Source organism: Glandiceps talaboti, chromosome 18 (assembly GCF_964340395.1).
Source record: "Glandiceps talaboti chromosome 18, keGlaTala1.1, whole genome shotgun sequence".
In the NCBI taxonomy this organism is placed as follows: domain Eukaryota; kingdom Metazoa; phylum Hemichordata; class Enteropneusta; family Spengelidae; genus Glandiceps; species Glandiceps talaboti.
Window position 1 is genome coordinate 3200377 of NC_135566.1, and position 22686 is coordinate 3223062.

At 35.9% G+C, this 22686-nt stretch overlaps 2 protein-coding genes and 1 non-coding gene across 3 annotated transcripts; 1 reads left to right on the top strand and 2 right to left on the bottom strand.

Moving 5' to 3' along the window:
- Window positions 1-184: 184 nt before the first annotated feature.
- LOC144448990 (uncharacterized) lies at window positions 185-8082 on the bottom strand. Its single transcript, XM_078139385.1, has 3 exons — window positions 8050-8082; window positions 3944-4029; window positions 185-2183 (listed from the first exon to the last, which is right to left on the bottom strand). Exon 3 carries the CDS (start codon window positions 2132-2134, stop codon window positions 326-328), a length of 1809 nt encoding a protein of 602 aa, XP_077995511.1. The 5' UTR covers window positions 2135-2183; window positions 3944-4029; window positions 8050-8082; the 3' UTR covers window positions 185-325.
- Window positions 8083-9283: 1201 nt separating this feature from the next.
- Window positions 9284-9355, bottom strand: Trnad-guc (transfer RNA aspartic acid (anticodon GUC)). Its single transcript has one exon. It is a non-coding gene; the product is annotated as a tRNA-Asp (tRNA).
- A 322-nt stretch (window positions 9356-9677) lies between these two features.
- LOC144448831 (beta-ureidopropionase-like) lies at window positions 9678-21796 on the top strand. Its single transcript, XM_078139139.1, has 14 exons — window positions 9678-9801; window positions 10576-10747; window positions 11400-11487; window positions 12163-12257; window positions 12826-12910; window positions 13310-13386; window positions 14036-14090; window positions 15052-15166; window positions 15936-16017; window positions 16834-16876; window positions 17614-17640; window positions 18486-18526; window positions 18949-19035; window positions 19686-21796. Exons 1-14 carry the CDS (start codon window positions 9701-9703, stop codon window positions 19767-19769), a joined length of 1152 nt encoding a protein of 383 aa, XP_077995265.1. The 5' UTR covers window positions 9678-9700; the 3' UTR covers window positions 19770-21796.
- Window positions 21797-22686: the final 890 nt, after the last annotated feature.

Genomic DNA, 22686 nt, shown 5'->3' on the forward strand with positions numbered 1-22686 from the left:
CATATCACTATATACTATTACACTGATTTGAAATTGATTGTGCTGTCTGAAATAATTATCAATTTTGTCAATATCAAAATTCACCCATACATTATAGTTTGATATCTAAGGGTATAACACCTTAAACACAAAGAAACAATACACAGAGAAATGTCACATTTAACATTTTTATTCCTTGGTAAAACAAAAACCTTGTACTTTGGCAAATTGGCTGTGGTACTTTCTTTCAATGACGGGAAAACCCTACAAAAAGCGTTGGAATGAATGTTATGGTTTCTGTCCTCGCCACTCGCAGGGGGGGGGGGGGGGTTCGCCACCGTACTTTTCATTCACTTTGTCTGAGGTGACAGAGCGGCACCAACAGTTTGACAACAATTCTCTTTCGAGTACGTTTATCTGTATCATCGGAGACCAGTATACCTGTATTTTCCACTTCGTTTATGGTGCACTTCTCAGTGCAGGGTCCAACAACCAGACAATCACTACTTTGGTCCCCTTCCACAGTTCTTTGATAAGTTTCCAACTCGTTTACAGGCTGACGTTCAACTTCTCGTTGGTCGACGTCGCTTTCCGTCTCCGAACCATTGCATCCACATATCTTATCGAAGGCGTAAACATCCTTTCCACCGTACATGAAGTCCTTCTTACTTTCATTTCTGATTGTTGCTAAGCAACTGTTTGTCAGTACTTTATTTTCTCTCGTATCAACACACAGTATTTCTCTGGTGCCAGTGCCTCCATCTCGCTCTGTGCACGTTACACATACGAAATAACCCTTGCATGACAACGCGAACTGTTTTTGGATGAGAGAATCATCACTGCTGTCGACATCAACGCTTTCGGCCTTACACCACGTGTCAGTTGCAGGATCATACATGGTGTAATAGTAGCCCTTATCACAGGCAAACAACTGCCAGCTTACTACAGTATCGAACCACTTCTCCACACCAAAAACAAATATCTTGCCTTTACATGCAGTTGCGCAAGTGATAAAACCTTTGCTGTAGAACACGCTGTCGGGATCAAGAATTTCAACTTCATCTGGGAAAGTGATAGGCTGCAACTCTCTCCATCTGTTCTCAACTGGACAAAACGCGAAATGACCTTTGGGTCCAATAAGATGCAGTTGACCATTGCAGAGTACTTTGAGAGGATATGTCGAGGATGGGTAGGCGTTTATCACTTTCATGGAAGTGGTTGGATGTATCAGTCTCCAATCGTTCCGTCGTATGTTGTAACATAACATGCGATCTAAACGTACCTTAACGAAGTCCTCCATGACTGCATGGTACATTTCGAACATGTTCGCCGTATTCAGAAATGCGTCTGCGTGTCTTTGATTCGCATTTTTTACCTGTCCAGTTTGATCTGGCCATAGGACGTACATGGTATCTCTCAGCGCAAAGATTCTCAAAGGCCCTTGCAAATCTTGCAGGAAGTGATTTGGTACTGATGTCTGAAAGCTCCATTCTGACGATTGCTTCTTCCAAAGTTTTAACTGTACGTCAACTATGGTATTCTTTTTGCTGTTGATGTCACCACTGGTGATAGAACACAGTGTCGCCACTTTCTTGCTTTTATACGGACCAAATTTGATTTTGTTTTGGAATGCTTGATCGAAATGAAGGAAAGTTGATGTATTCCATAGCAAATGATAGTGGTCTATCATCCATTCATGCACCAAGTCAGTCAGATGTCTTTGAAAACGGTCGTCAAGCTGTGCTGACGTTTCCAAATATGCGTTCCACGTCACTGCTGAAATAAATGGATATATTCTGCAAATAAGCTTCTGTACTCCATCCAGGATTTGCAAAAATTCTGCCCCGATGAGAACTTCTTCAATTATTGATGGTGATACATTCAGCTTTTCTCGATACATGAAATCAAGCAGTATGTGGAATGCTTCAGCCGTCGGAATGCATCTTAACTCAATCTCCTTCTTTCCCCGTTCGAGAAAATCAGCTGAAAAGAGTGTCTTGAAATAATGGCTGTGATCACTCAATACTTTCTTATGAACCTGAAAGTGCCAGTTTGCTATGACAATTGTGACATCATGCGTTTTTGCGGATGAAAAGCTCACAATCCCGTGAGACGCGGCACTGTTTTCTACCATGGATATACAGGTATGCTCCATGAGTTTCGCACATACCACATAACACGTCCTGCTACCGCCGTCTCCTGATCTGTTACAAAGAATAACACACAGGCGTTAAATTGGACAAACGTACCGTGGCCGATGAGCACACAGACTATCATCTTTCGTAGAACATTATCGAGATTCAATTGGCGTAAAACAGTGATCAGCTAGGACACTTCGGTCAACTTTGATATTAAAGGAAACGAACCCCAACTTGAGGGTTTATTTTAGCGGCATTTCTTTATGCCTCGGGGGCCCAAAACAAATTTATTTTCAGCAACCCTGCATCGCGCGACTTCCCAACTTAGAGTTATAAAAAAAAATGACAAAACTGGCTTAGAAGGGACTGATTCATATTTACACTGGGCGATGTATTATTTGAAATAAACAATGTTAGGAGCTTCTTGTTATTGTCACATCTTATTCTCATCAGCTTGTGGTCATTGTTTCAAGATCGTTCAAGACGTATTAAGGTGCAGTGTTGATGAAGATGACTTGTGTGGGTCTCCTACGTATACGCTTACAGAAATGCAGCTAAAATAAAATCAGCCTTCCACTTTGAAGCATATGTACTCTGCTTATCGTGTTGTTTTTTCCATATTGATAACATCGGCTGTCCAATCGCCCTATCTATTTTACAAATTAAATATTAAAAATATTGAATGTATCATGTATCATGTTATCCTATTGTGAACTCACTTGAAAACAAGCCAACCTTGCCAACACATATCACAGTCGTCAAAAGGGCTTGAATGTGTACAACCCGATGTACACGTACATGGAGAACGAATGCAAACAAATACATAGACTTTTTTTTCAAACGCTAACATTCGGTATAATATCAAGGGAATGACATTGTAGCTACACTTGGATGTGGTGAGATATCTGAACTACCAACAAATGACGTATTATGAAAGCAATTTGATATATCCTTGATTTTATGCTCAATGGCGAATATCATTAAAAATACATCATGAGATCACAGAAACTTGAGTCTATTTATTTTCCTTGTTTGTTATCGAATTACCGTAGTGAATTGTAATACATAATCAGCAAACAGTATGTAACAAAATAAATGTACTGCAAGCTCGATATCTAACGGTCTGTGTGTGGTACGGACAACAATCATGTCTTCATCATGCGCATACCATTTATTAGTTAACGGGTATACGGATTATGGTATCCGGGTAATGGTATTCCCCGCCCGAGAATGCTTATAATATAATATATACTTACATCAACTGTTTACCCAAATACGAGCGTCGAACTGAAATAAAACGTTCTATATAGTTCGAAGAACCGATTTTGTTCGTAGTATAATAACAGTTAACACCAGCTAATTGAACATTCCGTAACGAATTGTTCGTTCTGCTACGCCACCCGTATGTTTATAGTTGTTTGTGTTTATTTTTAACTCGTACTAGCTCGGTACGGGTTACAAGAGATCGTAGCCTCCGTATGGGTGATGTCGTACCAGTGTTTGCGTACATTGTACATCACTCCACTATATCCGATGTTTGCATCACGTACGGAAAATGATGTGTGAACTTTACCACAGTCGCTTGTCCACAGTATATATATACTGTGGATATGTTGCGTATATTTAAATATTACGGGATTTAGTGTCAATAAATCGGTTTTGCGTACCGTACGATGCCATATAAAATATTATTTGGAATTGAATCATCTACGGTATATGTGTACATGTTGTTTATATAAATACACTGCGACAGTAGTTCATGTTCATATTACAGAACCGATCCGCGATGGTACAGTCAACGAAAACAGGTGAAGTTTTACCATTACCTGTAAGGGACTGGTCATTTTCTTCAGCCAGGGGTGGGGTGTCGGTGGATTTTGTCATCGGTACACCATAATGTCTTTGATATCCTCTAGCAAAAAAACAAAAAAAAACACTATCACTAAGTCTCAAAAGTCAATGACCCGTTCAAAAATAAAAACACGTGCGTTCGAGTATGATATTGAACATATACTGCGTTCAAAATCTGTTACAATCAAGTGTTCTAACATGTGTTCAGAAACTGAACACATTTACTTTAGAGTGTAGAACGATTTTTTAGGTACAATAACTTACTCATTATGTCGTGCATTATTAACAGGATAGCATTGCCTGTGGATAACCGTATGTAGGTTTGCATGTACACACGATAAATACAATAAAAATGATTTAGGGGTCCACACCCAAAAACAGCGCCCTCAACGGCGATCACGATTTCAACATGTTTATGTACTGCTTATTGATAACTTGGTTAACATGTACAATGTCAAATTATTATCGGTCAATGTATTGAAAATGATACTCCAGATACACTGTACAGTTTTAACATGATGGTAGATTCAAAACCGAGCTTTCACTCAAGATTTCAACTTACCACTACACTACCTACAGAATCGATAATACTGACCACTAATTAACACGTACAGATAAAACGTCTTTTTATAAGTTAAACTGACCAATTTTTAGTAAATATATCTTTCAATTGGTTACTTGATGAACTTAAAAATTGTCCAAGTTTCAGCTGGTGCAGGTTTAAGAATTACACAAGCAAAATACAGACACTCAGTAATGCTGACGTCACTCCCGCACATACACATTTTATCTCACCGTGAAAACAAATTCAAAAAAATATTTTTTTTTAAATAAATAATTGTCACTTTTTTAAAGTGAATATAGATTTGGTAATTTGAAAAAAATACTGAGTATTCCAGTTGCAGCTAGTGCCGGTTTAAGAAACAGGAAAGTATCAAGGCTAGCGCAGGAAAGGATACTCTATGGGGACTTCAACACGTAGAAATCTTTGCAGTGCAGCTTCACTTGAAGTAAAAGACTATTAAAGGACGTAAAGTAAGAAATGTGAACGAAAAAACGTCACACTTCCAAACGATTGCTCCTCCATTACTATCCAAAAAACAATGAACCACCCATCCCCCATCCGAATTTTAAAAAAAGAAGCGATCCTCACTACTTCCACTGAATTTAAAACAAAACAAAACGAAACGACCCCTACCCCGGTGGAAGAAACTGGCCGCTTCCTAACTAATACTATTTCAAATATTACATCGTGTTTTTCTTCTCTTGTTTGACCTTAATATTTTAATATGTTAACGTTCATTGAACCAATAACCTGTTTACGGTGCTGTGTAGTCTCGGTTACCCAGCCTCTTGCCGTTGAGGGCATAACCCGGGGGGGGGGGGATATGTTGGGGGTGTAACCCTCAACGGCAAGAGTCTGGGTACACTGAGACTAGTTTAAATTCATTGTTTAATAGCTGCTCGTACGTCATTGCCCTCACCATAACCTACAGCGCTGTCTGGTCGTACCACCCTATATCTGACCTGGTCGTACCAGTCCACCCGATATCTATACCAGGTTTGAGTTCAGTTACACACGTACATGTAATTGCAAGTACTAGTGGTGGCTAAATGTGCCATGTAAGTACCATGCATGCTGCATGTATCATAAACTATGCCCAAGGACATATAAACTAATAAGCTTGTGCCCCTTTGCTACATTCTATCGTCTATTCTATAGACAGTGCAAATGGTGAACATGAACAAGAAAAAAAACCCAGGCTGGCCAATCAAGTAGTTTACTGCTGCAGCTCAAAGAAATTATACTACGGCTAGACCGACTTGGCCAATCAGAGGCCTTGATTTCCGTTGGTTATATGGAGCCATAACCCACTCTTTCTTAGAGGTGTGACCTATATTACGCTCAGCACTCAATTTGCATGCAACAAATATCTTACTAGTATTTCTAAACCTTATCGTCTGGCTACAGTCTTGTCACAAGTTATATTGCTATGTGTTAAATTGAAGTACAATACACTTTATCCGACTGACATAACAATACACTTTATCCGACTGACATACCTGAACTCCGATAATACAAGATAATACAAGATAACACAAGATAATGTTCCAATGTTGATAAGTTAAGGTCATGCCAGACGATGAAAAGAAGCAGTGTTGGTATTAAAATGTTCGTGAGGCAGACGATAAAATGTAACAATGCTAAAACCTCTTGTCGAGCAAAACGACGATTTGCTTCTACTCAACTGGCCCCCTTGTAAGTACAGGAAACTTGTAATACACTGTGCGTGTTTTGTATTGGTGACCGGTTAGGGTTGAAACATCGGTGGAGGATTGCCAATCCCAAAGGCACTTGAATCAATCTGTATGAAAACATGTACAGCAAAACCCCTTTAAAGTGGCCATGTGGATTAGAATTTGGTATTTATTTTGGATTTCTATTTGATAAAACATCTTCACTATGTTTTTCTACTGGAAAAAATAATGTGAAAGAACATATACCAAGTCCATGTTCATAACTCAATACGTTGCAAAAAGATGCAAAAAGTGTAAAAAGTTTGTTATTGTACGTACAATAACAAACTTTTTACACATTGTTTAATGTTTTGCCGTTTATTGAGATTTGAACATGGACTTGGTATATGTTATTTCACATTATTTTTTCCAGTAGAAAAACATAGTGAAGATGTTTTATCAAATAAAAATCCAAAATAAATACCAAATTCTCATCCATATGGCCACTTTAACTATACAGATTGATTCAAGTGCCTGTGACTAAATCCCATAAATGTCAATGGCAATTTTTGACAGCTACAGGGTGGTGTTTTGTAAGATTTTTGTCAATACCAGGCGAAGAAATGTAGCCGTTTTAATCAAATGTTTGTCAAGCAAGAGGCAATTGAATGTTATTTCAGATCAATTTTGTTTGACGACGTTCTAATGACGACATGCTGTGAAAGAGGAACAGGTTCATAACCCTTTCTGTGATAAACACACAACCAAGCACAGGGGACCCAGGAACCGTGTGACAAACATAACAAAACAAACAAACAAACAAACAAACAAACAAACATACATACATACATACATACATACATACATACATACATACATACATACATACATACATACATACATACATACATACATACATACATACATACATACAAACAAACAAACAAACAAACAAACAAACAAACAAACAAACAAATAAATAAATAAATAAACAAACTATCAAATAAATGACAGAGTATAGGGACAAATAAAATAATTAAATAAACCAGCAAATAAACAGATATTCATGGGGGTACTACTAGATATGTTTTTTTTCTATACCCATCACTACAAAAAGTATAGAAAAACCCTATGTAGTATACCCCCATGAGTATCTGTTATTTGTTGGTTTATTTAATTATTTTATTTGTCCCTATACTTTGTCATTTATTTGATAGTTTATTTGTTTGTTTGTTTGTTTTGTTTTGTTTTGTTTTGTTTTGTTTTGTTTTGTTTTGTTTGTCACACGGTTCCTGGGTCCCCTGTGAACCAAGCAACGCTAGTGAAAGGATTTAAAAATGTTTCAGTGTTGGTTTTAGTCTCCAAAGAGTCCACATGGTTTGCCCTCCTTCGCCTTCCTTGCATTCATTTTCGCTTCCATGATGAAACCGTAGTAGGTAGCAGACAATAACAAATAAGTTCATTCACCTCAGCTTGGCAATACTGGCTTGTTATTGTCAGGCCATGCGCATTATTTTATCTGTTTCCTATATTTCATTATGCAAGTTGTGAATTGTAAAATCTTACATTCTGTCTAAAAATGTTTTAACTTGGGATATTATATGTTTTGACTTGAATATACAAATTCTCCCCCCCCCCTACAGCTACGTATACCGAGTTAGGGGAAAACACGATCTAATAATACGCGTCGACCGCCCCTTTGCGTGCACGTAGATACCTTTCAGACTGAAGGGTGGCATCACACATTCCACGGGATGCTGTACCCTTGCCCATGATTTTGCACAACCTATCCACTACGTACAATATGCAGTTATAACAAGACTGTAAAGATAACGTTACCTACTGATCTCTGTTGAACGTCCACTTCACACTCTGAAATACCGTCACGTCATTTCCTGTACTATGACGGAACGATACTGGCTGTATTTACATGTAATACTAGTAGCCTATGCAAAATGATACTATGTTTAGTGGTACTGTCCTCAGAAATACATGTATGAAATATCGTTAAAAATAACTGCCGAATACATCCATGGTATATGCTACCACATCGGACAACATTAGTCTTGGTTTGTGTTTATCTTAGTTTGCTAATAGCTCGGTTTCCGCAGTAGTACGGTAGTGTTACTAGATAGTCTGGGTATTATAAGTTATAACAAATACTGGTAGTTTAATTAATACAGCATTATAATGTATTAACGTTGAGTCATGATAGTCGAATGGTTAGAATGGCCGGCTTGGAATTGAATCTGCAGGTTGCTAGTTCCAGCCTCATCGCATTTTGTTTGTTTCTGAATGGCTAGAGTCCTTGGGCAAATTTTGAATCATGGTTGTGCTCCAGTCAACCCAGCCGTTTAAGCTTAAACGGGGACCTGATACTAGTGATAGGATAGAGGTTGCTATTTGAAGAATTTAATCCTACAGGTTTAATACAGAGGATGCATTGGTTATATGCTTCCCAAGGAATTCGAGGAAGTCACATGATAATGAATGGGTGTCGTTCAATGATGGTTAGGATCCGTGCCAGGGTGTCATGATGATTGTTAGCGGTTGGAGCTTTCCGGATGGAAGGCACAGTATAAACGCGCTTTATTTCTGCGTGTGTGTTACTATACTTGCATGATAAATTAATGATATTTCATAATTTAGCTAAAAAAACTACAATGTAATGTTTATAATTTTTTTCACAATAAATTCTTTTGTATTTCTTTTCACAAAGCTATAATTTTTTAAATATTTAAAAAAAAAATATTTTGTCATTCCCATTAATATTGTTTCCATGCGCAATTTAGGCCTAGTTTTCAGAGGAGTACTGTAACTTCATTATCCTGGCTCCAAGGTTTTTTACTCTTTGTATTTGGAAAAACCAATTTTTACTACGGCCATCTAGTGTAAGCGATTTCACAATAATAAAACTGTTCACAAAAGACTAAACATAAATATCATAGAGGTATAAAAAGAAAAAAAAGACGAGGAATCTCAGTGATTTGAATAAATGTTTTAAAAAAATCTTAAAGAGTGATTTGAAGAAATTTTAAAAGAAACTTAAAAGAGATTTGAGCCAAAAGATGAAAGTCCTCCCCGGCGGGGAATTGAACCCCGGTCTCCCGCGTGACAGGCGGGGATACTCACCACTATACTACCGAGGATGAGACATGTCTAATCTCGGTCTTTTTAACTATATAAACAATAGGTGTCAAACGTTCACCGTAGTTCTTGCAGAAGGACATACACATACGATTCGAGAATAAATTTCATGAATTTAGTTTAATCGCTCGCAATTTTACATATTTTCAGTGTTGCCGTTGACTCTCATAACGGCTACAAATGTAAGAGTTGTATAAAATTAGAAAAAAAAACGCCTGTGATACACACACTGCGCAAGACACATGATCGGATAGGATCATCCAATCGCCTGATGGGAAATTTAGGTCCCTGTGTCGAAGGTCATTTGATTTAAGTCTGCTACTCTGGAATATACATTTGCTTGCAACATGGCAGAAGCGTTCCACAGCCTTGATCAGCTTCTTTCCGAGCATGTTCCCGCCGACAAACTCAAAGAGGTACAGAGGATCCTGTACGGGAAGATGCCAAGGTAATTTTCTGGAGGATGGTTTTGATTTTACCGTCTTTTTGGCAGAGTTAGCAGGGTTCACCAAAACTATAAACAACTTGTTGAAATTGCGATGTGGCCGGGCTTGAGTGATTGATTGGTTTTCCAGTGTACATGCATTACAATGACAACCTCTATAAGAAAACTTTCTACAAGTTCTCATAGACAGGGGGTGGGATTTGGACGTGTACTAACTGAGAGGGATGTGCACGACAAGTTATACATAAATCATTTCACACACCACATAAACACATCTGTCAAAATGTGATAAGTGTGACATGCTGTGCTGGATGATGAATGGGACACGTCAAATTTATCTCCATGATAACTTTTCCTCTATTCTTCAAATGAACTTTGAACTGAAATTAAAAAAAAAAATTCTTACAACGAGCTTCTGTTTGATACAGTAGCCTAGTATGATTAGCCTACAATCTTAGCACTTGAAATATATCTGGAAAAAGTCTGCCAGCTTTATTTAAAGTGCTATGTACAGTCATCTGATTCACACACACACACAAATTGGGCATCATGCATATAGGTTAAATTCAACATGGCACTCGAAAATTGTAATGTGTTAGCGCTTATATATTGATTGCGACAGAACACATATTGTTTGTCAAAAAACCAAACAAACAAACAAACAAACTAATTCATACAGACGTGTGAATTGGATGACTGCTAAACAACCATTCGCAATGCAAATTCGTACATTTCAAATATTTATGAAAAATGCTAAATTCCCATTTTTTATATCAGCAAATTGGATATACCTGCAGAAGCACTGAAGTTGGCAGAAGAAAAGAAATTTGAGATTCAAGGTTACTGTATGACGGCTGCAAAGGAGCAGTTGCGTCCACCTAGGGTTGTACGTGTTGGTTTGATACAAAACAAGATTGTGCTGCCAACAACAGCACCTGTACTTGAACAGGTAAAGAAATTTATCATATGTACTTTTTAAAATATTATAGTGTTAAAGGGGAACGCCTCTCCAGGAAATAGAGACATTTTCATAAAGTATGGGTTCTAGAGAGTAATTTCATGATTTTACATCACCTACAATTACTTGCGATTTGTGATCTTGTGCCTTTAATATCTTTGCCTTGGGTTATTGCATCATGTGAGTGAGCAGAAATAATGTATTATAATAATGTATGATTTAATTTCATATCACATGGTATGGACTATCCAATTTGCATATATAGGCACTAGTTGCATTCTATTTTCCCTAGGGCACTATTCATGTAGCACGGAAGTCTTATGAGTGATTTGCTTTGACTATACAAATAATATGTGCCTGAGAATATGATGTGTTATAAAACATTTCATTAATAGTGTGATCTTATTCAGACACTATACTAGATATCTGTTACCCCTCATGATGTTATGTAGCAACTATTTAGACACTATAGTAGATATCTGTTATCCCTCATGATGTTATGTCGTAACTATTTACCTCAGCTCTCAGCCTTGGGAAGTAGTTGCTACATAACAGCCATTGCAGTAAATAGATATTCTACTAGTGCCCTCAATAGTTGTATAATATACCATGACTTACACTTTATTTTGTTTTTGATTGACAGGTTGAAGCTTTACATCAGCGTATTGGTGAAATGGTTGAGGCAGCAGCTCTGTGTAATGTCAATATAATATGTTTCCAGGAAGCATGGAGTAAGTGTGCCTGTCAAATATTCTGAATTATCTGTCACTCGGTCGGTCGGTCAGTCAGTCAGGCCAGTTCAAACCAGGTCAGTTTGAATCAGTCAGTCAGATCAGGTCAGATCAGGTCAGGTTAATCAGAGTCAGTTAGTCAGTCAATCTGGCCAGTCCAGATCAGTTCAGTTAGAAACAGTCAGTCAGGTCAGGTCAGGTCAGGTCAGAGTACGTCAGTCAAAGTCAATCAGGCAGTCAGTCAATCAGTTTAGTCGATTCATTCAGGTCTGGTCAGGACAGTCAGTGCTTGTCATCAGAATCTGGTTTCTCTGTCTTAAAGTTCAATATCACTTGAAATGTCACAGTCTCTGTAAGTGAGTCCCCATTTTTTAAAACTAAAGCCAGTATACAGCATACACATACACAATATGTAGTAAAACTTGAAAAGATGCAAAACAACATCAACACAGTATGATAGAAATGACTGGATATACATGGAGAGGATTGGTAATTGACACTAGCTGTTTTAAAAATACTTTAATCCTAATCCAAGATTGGTCCATATATAACAATATGAAGAAACAATAAAACAACTGTAAAAAACTTAGATATGTAAATGAGGTAGCTAATTTAAATAATCATTTGAATAACTGACTTATGCATCATTGCTATTTGATATATTTGTGTTTCCAGCCATGCCGTTTGCATTTTGTACTCGCGAAAAACAACCATGGGGTGAATTTGCTGAGTCAGCAGAAACTGGAATTACTACCAAATTTTGTCAGGAGGTAAGGACAGTCTAACCATAAAGAATTACAAAAACAAAATTAAGGGGAAAAAATGAGATTTTTAAAAGTCATCACCATATAAAATTAGTCTTTCTTTTAAGTTGTTATTTTCGCTAAAGTGTAAATAATACAGATGCACACTGAATATTCATAACTCCTCAGAGCTTACATTCTTCAGATAAAGTCATGAATATTCAGTGTTCATCTAATGAATATTCGTGTATGCTAATACCCACCATGCTTTGGTGCATCAGTGAAAGAACAACAGAGGTGAAAAAGAATTTCAAGTTGGTGTTTCTTGGCAACGAAATGAAAATTATGGGATGTGAAATCATGAATTGACTTTCCAGAAACCAAAGTTTACAAAAATACCTTTGTTTGCTTGAGTTGTGTTCCCCTTTGATGAACAAGACGTGGCTTTCTCAGATGTGAAATAGGCAGATAAAATCTGTATTGCAACGTTTCAGCTTTACAGAGATAGCCTTCTTCAGAATACTAAAAAATGAATGGAAAATTGAGGGACATCCATTTTTGACTCGTAGTTTTATATTTAATCTCTTTTACACAGCTTGCTAAAAGATACAATATGGTTATAATATCACCTATATTGGAGAGAGACTACAACCATGGTGAAATACTTGCCAACACTGCAGGTATGTATTATCCAAACCATAGCTCTCATGAACAATATTTGTAAGACAGGTGTTTATGTAGACATAGAAGACAGTTGCTGGTGATGTTCCACACACAAACACTCTGGTATACTGACAGTTTGTGAAGCACCATCCATTACTATATACATATTCACTAAACTATAAATGACTGACATTTTTCAAGGAGGTTGTAGAAATAAACAGTCATGGAAAACATAGAACTAAGTAAGGCCGCCCTTATGACCAACAGTGATTTTATGACATCAACGATAGCCCAGAATCCGTTAATTTCACACACTGGACACATCTAACACATTTTAATAAAATCATGTCTACATGAATATATTTAGATATTAACCTTTGAGAGTAATTATAGTTCTATTTGTGTTTATTTCTCAGTTGTTATTTCCAACACTGGTACAGTATTGGGTAAAAGCAGGAAAAACCACATTCCAAGAATTGGTGATTTTAATGAGGTATACTTATGTACAATTTCACTTTTGATAGAATTTTGACTTATCAGTGACTGTTAATACTTGAGTATGATTTTAATGAATACACTCAACATAATTTAATACCAACCCACATCACTCAAATAAACAATTTCCTTCCTTTGATGTTTTGCAGCCGGTTCCTGTCCTTCTCTTTCCATCGTATATGGTTCATTGTTGTGAACAGTTTATGGGGCAATTCAGAAGTTTTCGGATGATGTTAATCTCAACGAGACAATGGAGATTAATGAATTTCTCAAATGAATTTCTCAATTGATTCGCCATCATTGCATTTATATGTAGCTAAGGTTGCCCTCAGATTGTGAACCAGCTGTTTGTGACTAAGTGTTACCATCATACACAAACCAAACTACTCCTCTTTATATACACCACAGCCCTCAAGTTCTAAAAGAAAACTCTCAAACCTTACCTAAACAAATAGAATGCAATTCTTGGTACTTCATAATGAAATTCTACTTTGATTAATGAATAACATCACTCGGTAAATCTTTGTGTGACATGTAAATTATGTGAATGAAATCAGATCTTGTATCATGATATCAAAAATGACAAAACTGTATATCTAGTCCATTTTATTGAATGTGATTTTTGACCTCTTATTTCTCCTCCCTAGTCCACATACTACATGGAAGGTAACACAGGACACAGGGTATTTGAAACACAATTTGGTAAGTAGCTCCAGATACTGCATTTGTTGTATACTTATCACCGTCACACAGATTCAAGTAATTTTTTGACCGATGTAAATAATTGGCCCCTCATGTTCAACATTACAAATAAGTTTTATTTTATGTTAGGGGTAAGATCAATAAATCAAAGTAGGATGAAAAAAAAATAATTCTTTAGTTTGGGGGTGGGGGTGAGGATTGGGGTTGAACCATTTTAGTTCTCATCGTACAAAATGAATTTTGCTTTTAACGGAATCTGTTTTGTACCCCGAAATACAAATATTTCTAAAAAATTGTCAAATCAAGAAATGGAAGAATTTTTTTTATAGTAAAGGCATGGTACTCAAGTACACTAAACTTTCAATAAAAGTTATTTTTTCCTCACCACATACTGGCTTTGTATTCATATCACTACATACTATTACACTGATTTGAAATTGATTGTGCTGTCTGAAACGATTTTCAATTTTCTTCTTTTTTATCTTCTTTTTTATCTTTTTTTTTTTTTTTTTTTTGGGGGGGGGGGTCTTAAGCCTAAGTAAAAGACTGGTTTTTCATCCTACATGGAAATTGATCTTGCCCCCTTATGGGATATGACCTATTCCTTACTCTAACTTATCCTTAACTCTTACTTCCAAGCTAGAATACAAATGTGTACCCATTGCACATCCAGTCAACTATTCCAACTTATATATTATTGTCATATTCTTAGAGGGAACGCCTAGTAACAAATTTTTGATCATTATGAAACCAAATGTGCCATTGAAAATACAACTTCTTTAAATCATTGTGATTTTTTTGTTGTGATATAACTGACATCTTTCAATGTGATTGTTTTATTGTATCATATACCTAAGTGTTAAAAAACATACTAGTGAAAATACAATTCCTGAAAACTTTGTGATTTTTGTGTATAATATAACCAACATCGTTCATGATTATTTTTTCTGTCCAATCATAGGTAAGATAGCCATTAATATCTGCTATGGTCGTCACCATCCCTTGAACTGGTTTATGTATGCAGTCAATGGTGCTGAGATTATCTTCAATCCATCGGCCACTGTTGGTGCTCTCAGGTAATACTTCATGTATTGGCAAATAGCGCCCTCAAGTGCCACCTGGCATTACAGTATAACACATCATGTTCATATAGCCTTCAGTGATTGGCTTAGGTGGTATCACATGGACTACTGACCCATAGACTCGTAGTGACCAAAATTTGCATAATGGGGCACTATTCACATTCTATTTCCCCTAGGGCAATATTCATGTAGCACAGAAGATTTGTCAGGGATTGATGTAAAGAATATGTACCTGAGAATGGGATTTGATATAAAACACTTATTGCCTGACCTTATTTGGGCACTAGTAGACATCATATTACCCCTTCTGCAGTTATGTTGAAATCCCAAGACCCAAAGTTTCTACATAACAGCTGTCATGGTAATAGACGTCTGCTATTGCCCTCGTAGCCAGGCAATAAATTTATGATAATACACCTATCCCATAAAACTGGTTAGTTTACCGGGTTGTACAGATAGGCTTCCTGCTCTCCTATACTATAATTTACTGTATGTTAGTTGTGACTAATGCCCCAATGACGTGATTGGTAGAAATACAATTGTTTCCATTTATGTAATATGTTTAACCTGAGTAATGAGTAGCAAGTAATGGGTAGTGAGTGATTTACATAGCGAAACAACAACTGGATCTTTCAGACTATAGGAATACACAGTTTTCTATTATTTTCAATCTTTGATTTATATGATAGTTATTTGATTTGATTTATTTACGTGAACCAGTGCAGTGTGGGTAATTAAGGTGATTTGTTTTCAACTATTTCAGTGAACCAATGTGGCCAATTGAAGCTCGTAATGCTGCCATTGCCAACACTTGTTTTACTGCTGGTATTAATAGAGTAGGCACGGTAGGTATCAAGTATTTTTTGTGATTTTTCATCATCACAAACCACAATCATTTTACAGCACCATTCTTGACGAGCCGGTCCCTACCTTATTTCAAAGTGTAGTGGAAGAAATAATAACTCTGGTTTGTGAGAATGTGATTTTTGTTTCAAAATAAAAGGTTATTTGTATTTTACCATTTGCTATCACTTGTCTAACAACCAGCAGCCTCTGGCAAAACTCCTACCATATAAACTGCTATGATACTGTAGTCTAAATTATAAGTATGAAATGACGTCATTTTATTCATACAGTATAAGAATACAGTATCACATCAGTTAATAGGTGGGAGTTTTGTCTGTGACTACTAGTCATTAAACAAGTGACAGTGAAGGGTAAAATATAAGTAACCTTTTATTTGGAAACAAAAATGACAAAAAATACTTACAAGTTGCAGACCATGTCTCTTTAAAGCTGCACTGGCTGCAACTGGACTGTTTTGTGAAACTGTTCTGTTTGATATAATGACTTTAAATCATAATATTGTACACCCTGAACAGTATTGAATCACCTGTGGATAATACACATAGTATGGTGTAATATAGCCAATCAAATTGATTTTGGGTCCGCACCCAAAAATAGGCGTGTGCTTTGTTTGTGTGTCTGCCTGTGCTTTGTGTGTGTATGTGTGTGTTTGCATATGTGTGTGCATGTGTCTGCATGTTTGTTCATTTCTCCCCTCCACTGTCTATGATTCAAGTACATTGTGTGGATCTAAATCACCATCCTCAAGTCACCATTCAACCAATGTATAAACTTAAGTCTTTTTCTTTTTCCAGGAAGTATTTGAGAATGAGTTCACTTCAGCTGATGGCAAAAAAGGTATGAAAGAATTTTAGAAATGATTTAATTTTTGCTTTTAAAGACTGAAGAAGACATATATGAGATAGTAACAAGAGATATTAATATATATTCAAACTACAAAGTAGTTGTTTTATGATTACATGTCTTATTCGTCAACTTTTTTTGCTGTAAAACGCAACAACTATTGAAATTGAGACACAATATAAAATCTGAGGATTGTTTGTCATGAAATGTAAGTGAAAATGGAAGTATACATTGACATTGTTCAGTGTAATTCATACTCAACAGTTATTTTGTACTTTCAAAATAATAATCTTTATTTATTTATACTGGATAGTTCTTTAAGCATATAAACACTTGTCTCCCAAGAAGTCCAGTGAGGGCCATCCCTCATGGGTTCAGTGTTAATGCAGGAGGAAACCGGAGTACCCGGGGAAAACCTGCGTTGGTCGGTAGAGTCAAACTGAACGACACTCATCTTACTTACAGCGTGGTAAATTTAATCGAACCCTGAATGGGGTTCGAACCCCGACTGCAGTGGTAAGAGGCAAGTGGTTTAACCACTCGGCCACCGACAACCCGATGTTAATATCCAGAATCTAAACAGACCTAGTATTTCCTAAAAACACAAAAATGTAACAGCACTGCACTCACACAACTACTGTCAAATAAACTTTGTTATCGGCAGGTACAATTGAAAAGAAATCTCTAATACATATATTTCACTTAAATTTTGCTTATTTATTTATTTGCAGCACACAAAGATTTTGGAGAATTCTATGGTAAGTTTTGACAAAATACTAGTAACTTACACAATGTTATCTTGCTCTACATATAGGAATGTGTCATGCCTTACAAAACTCTTTAATCGCAGTGTTGTCGCTACTATAGAGAAAGTATGGTGCTAATTACATCCTTGCAACCTCGACGATCATTCTTGGCAGAATTCTGCCGTACTTTAGGAGTGTTCTACTGTCCTCTAGCTGTAGTAATCTTTGAATAACAATGTTATAATAATACTTTCACAAGAAGAGAAATGGCTGAACCCAATTTCCATGTGTGAATGTATTAACTATAAATATATCAAAGTATGTTTTAATATTGAAGACATGCATATTATTATATGCTGATTGTTATGTAAATTACCATGTTATTGATATGTAAATAATTATGCAAATTAGTCACCATCCTTGCAGTCTAACCTGGGGAGACCACTGAAACAGACCACATCAAAGTGTCAAACTTTTTGTGTTCATTCCACACACCATCTCTTTTAAAACAAAGTAAAAGTACATGTATTTTTTGCCTGTTGTATATTGTCCAAGGGCAATAGGTGTAACCTACCCGAATACCTGTGACTCATAAGAGCATACTACCTTCACATGTGCATCTAATGAATAATCATGTCTGCTAGGACCCATGATGCAATGCTGTTCCACTGACAACAATGAAGGAGAGATTCAATTTGATGTTTCTTGGCAACCGAGAGAAAATTATGGGATGTGAAATCATGAAATGACTCTCAAGAACCCAAAGTTTATGAAAATACCTTTTATTTCCTGGAGTGGCATTCCCTTTAAAACATGTAATGAAGTCCCAGAATTAACTTTTCATTCTATTTTGACAGGTTCTAGTTACATAGCAGCACCAGATGGCAGTCGTACACCAGTAAGTTTATACATTGGTAAAATATTGAATAACAATCTATGAATATTTCAAACACCTACAAACTATGATAACAAAGGACTGAGGTGTGTTCTCTGTGTTTTAATGGGACATTTTTCACCAGGCAATCTATAATGGGTTCGGAGTACAAATGTTGAACCCTTGAATGACTTCATTTTTGTAACTATGTAGTTACACCCTAAAGATAGAGTATCAGGTTTTGAATGGTATGGGCCCATCATTATTAAAAGGTTCTGTTTTGATTAGGATTAGAATTTATGTCTGAAAAACAGTTTCTGGCATAGTTACAAACAATTTGGTCCAGATCAAAAGAATGGTCATACGTTCTACTTCTGACTGCACTAATGTGAGAACCTGGGAATCTTTGTGGATTACTAATGGTATTTGTAATTTTGCTTTATCAGGGATTAAGTCGTACTCAGGATGGACTCCTTGTCACTGAGATGGACCTGAATCTAATCCGACAGATTAACGATAAATGGGGATTTAAGGTAAGTTATGAATACTGTAATGCTTGTTATATCACATGACATACACATGACTGAATGATTAATAAATGTCACATGACATACATGTGATTAAATGACTAATTAGTGTTATGATGTGACCCGATAACAAATATCACATGATATACATGTGACCCTGACGAGTAAATGTCACATGACATACATGTGACCCTGACAAATGTCGCAAGACATATATGCATATTATGGTTCTTGGCCATCATTGTTGACAGTAAGTAGAGGGAGAACTGAGAAGAGTACCAACCTGCGCCGATGCTCAGCCATTATTCTAATTAGACAGTTACTGCATACACACAAAAACCAAAGAAGGACGCCCTCAAGTGCTGGAGCTTGAAGGCTGATAACAGTAGTAATACCCAGATTTCATCAGAATCTTCACTAAAGTCCAGATCTAGAATAAAATCTGTCAAAGTCTAAAAAATAATAAATGGTTGTCTCAAAGTCGATCTTTGAACAAAGTCTCATCGATATCCTGCTAAAAAAACAAACTGGTAAATAGAAAACCTCAGATTGTCAGCAAAGATGATGAGATGATGCCAAAATCCATATAATGTTGAAAGGTTAGTCCCAGTAAGTTTTATCTCAGACTAAATTATTTTGTTCTCGTCTTTTTTTAGATGACTGGTCGTCATGAGCTGTATGCCAAGGCTTTATCAGAAGTTGTTAAAGATGATTATAAACCTCCTGTAGTCAAGGAATAAAGAGTGACAAGTCATTATTAAGGTTTTAATTCACTCAAATAATCCACCTTGAGAAGGTCAAAGGTCATTAGTATAGTTATATATCTTCAAAGAGGTCACAGGTCGTTACCATGGTGACACCTCTAAAGTGTTCATGAGCCAGATCTGAAAAAGAATGTGTAAAATATTTTGTGTTCACAAGCTGAGTTTATAAGTGAAAATACTTAGGTAAAATGACATTCTAGTATAATGTTAAATGTTGATGCATGTCTTTTACAACATCACAATTGTCATCTGAGATTGTTAGAACAGTTGATTGCATAATTCGAATGTCCTGAACCTTTTTTTATACATAATCATGAATTACGTCATCGGATCATTTATGAGTTATATCAGGTTTGAGTTCAATTAATTGGAGGTGGTAGTTAAACGTGCTGAATTAGTACATTCAACCATAGACAGTAGAGGGGAGATCTCCCCTCTACTGTCTATGATTCAACAGTGCTAGTACGCAGTAAAAACTACACCTATACATGTATAAACTCAGCTTGTGTTCCTTTAAGAACAACATACATGTATATATTCTGTTTACTGAAACTTGTTTAATCATCACTAGCAACTGTGAGATTACGGTATAGCAATGGATTAATTGTACGCATTATTGACTGATGCAATTTGTGAGTTGACACCAAAATTTAGGATCATTGAGAAAATATACATGCATAAACCTGACAGCATTATATGGAGATTTAATAATAGTCATTTCAAGGGACAAATCAACATGATTACAATGCTGTGACAGAACCCATGATATATGAGTATATGAGTGGTGTACTCTGGGTATTTGCACCAGTGCTTGTAGTGTATTTTGTGGCCGTATGTGCTCTGTGGTCATACCTTAAAGAGCATAACAACTGAAAGTGCAGCAGAAAACACTGCAAACACAAACACAAATACCCCCAAGTACCAACACTGGTAGTCATGCATCTAGGGGTTCTGTTATTATTACATATGTTTATCTGAAATAGCAAATAATTTCTTTATTATGATATGTGCAGTCATGCATTATTTCATTACAACGAACAATCATGCCCTCATATCATGCAGGTATGCTATAATGTTTTTGGTATTGCACTGCCAGTGAAAATACCACTAGAATGTGCACGCCATTACAATACAAGTAATCACTTTACCAGGTACATATGTAATAATGGGTTCTGAGAATAGTATTTACATATTATTTAAATATTTAATAATATATACATAAATACAATATCTCATGTTGGCCCAAATAATCAATAATCTTGAGAAATGACAGATTAAAATTATAATTAAATATTTCATTTGTCAAACTATTATGTAATAGAAGTCATGGTCAAATGAGATGTGCAAAATAGAAACTTTGATTTGTCAGAGTTATTCCAAGAAGTTTTGGTAAAGTTTTCATAGAATGGTAAAAACTGTTGGGGTAGTCAAACACTGCTCTCATAGAAGAAGTTTGGGATGGTATTACAAGATCTAATCATGATCACTGTAGATGGTGTACTTCAGGAGATATTTTACTTGAATGGGCTCTGAAGTGTTCTGTCTTTGGTGATAATATAGACTGGTTGTTGTACCCTTCTATTACATGTTACACCAACAAAACTAAGTATTGAGAAACTAAGATACATGGGTATTCAGTATTGTAGTTGCATATGGTAGATTACACTAGAGGGTGCTAGTACTAGTGGCACCTTGGTTATCTGGTTAAAATCACCCTATAATCAAGACAGTGTAAACACTGGAAGTCTCCTAAAATGCAGACTGGAATATCATGGAAGTCTAAAAAGACTCCTTTTATCAGAGACGCTGTCCAACTGCAATTATAATTACATCACTAATGTCCATTGATAGCTTACATCAACACATCACAATAGTAGTTTTAGTTTGTGTTCATGTCACCTTTCTGAAGGTCTATCAGCCATTGCCATAGCCATTGATACTATTGATCTATTGAGCTATTTCAGGTTTTTTATCGAGTTATTAGTCTGTAAGCCCACTTATGTTTGAGAAATGTAATAAAACTTGAAATCATATTCATGACCTGTTTGTCTCATTAATGGCTGATGTATTACTTCATTGTATGCACATAATATCTTAATACAACAATGTTTTAAACCTTGGGGAACACTTTTTATGTTAATTGAACTGTATGTTAAAAAAGTAATATAGGCATGGTAGATAGGTGTGTCTCTCTCTCTGTCTGTATGTATGTATGTATGTATGTATGTATGTATGTATGTATGTATGTATGTATGTATGTATGTATGTATGTATCAAATGTATGTATGTATGTATGTATGTATCAAATGTATGTATGTATGTATGTATGTATGTATGTATGTATGTATGTATGTATGTATGTATGTATGAATATATGGTGAGTGTGTGTATATATATATGTACTGTATGTGTGAATGAATGAATGAATGAATGAATGACACAGAAACCATTATCATTTTCATATCACAGACACTTTTTATAATGTTGTCAATAAGGCAAAACACAAAAAAATATGTTTGTTTCCGATAACATGACATTCAGAAAATAGGCTATAAGGTAGGTCAGAATTTTATTTCATTTTACTTTAAATTAATTTAAAACTTACTTCGACCCCAAAATAAGATACTCGTCGGTCACAATACTTTTTCATACATTCGCTGTCCTCCCCTGTCTTCCATATATCATTAGTATATATATTTGTTCAAACAACAAATATTTTCTATTGTTCTATTTTTGTGTTTTTATGTATTCAGCATCAACCAGACTATGAAAACTATCATAAATAATAATAATAATAATAATAATAATAATTTTATTGCCACATATAAACTTAAAAAGTTTACAATGGAAGTCGATGTGGTTTCCTAGTCAAAACACAAAAAGATACAAAAAC

What these genes read in the sequence shown, in the direction of transcription:
- LOC144448990 (XM_078139385.1), bottom strand. Translation starts at nt 2,134, where the DNA reads ATGGAGCATACCTGTATATCCATGGTAGAAAACAGTGCCGCGTCTCAC.
- LOC144448831 (XM_078139139.1), top strand. Translation starts at nt 9,701, where the DNA reads ATGGCAGAAGCGTTCCACAGCCTTGATCAGCTTCTTTCCGAGCATGTT. An exon ending in GCCACTGTTGGTGCTCTCAG is followed by an intron (nt 15,167 to 15,935) that starts GTAATACTTCAT and finishes CAACTATTTCAG; the next exon opens with TGAACCAATGTGGCCAATTG. An exon ending in CAGATGGCAGTCGTACACCA is followed by an intron (nt 18,527 to 18,948) that starts GTAAGTTTATAC and finishes TTGCTTTATCAG; the next exon opens with GGATTAAGTCGTACTCAGGA.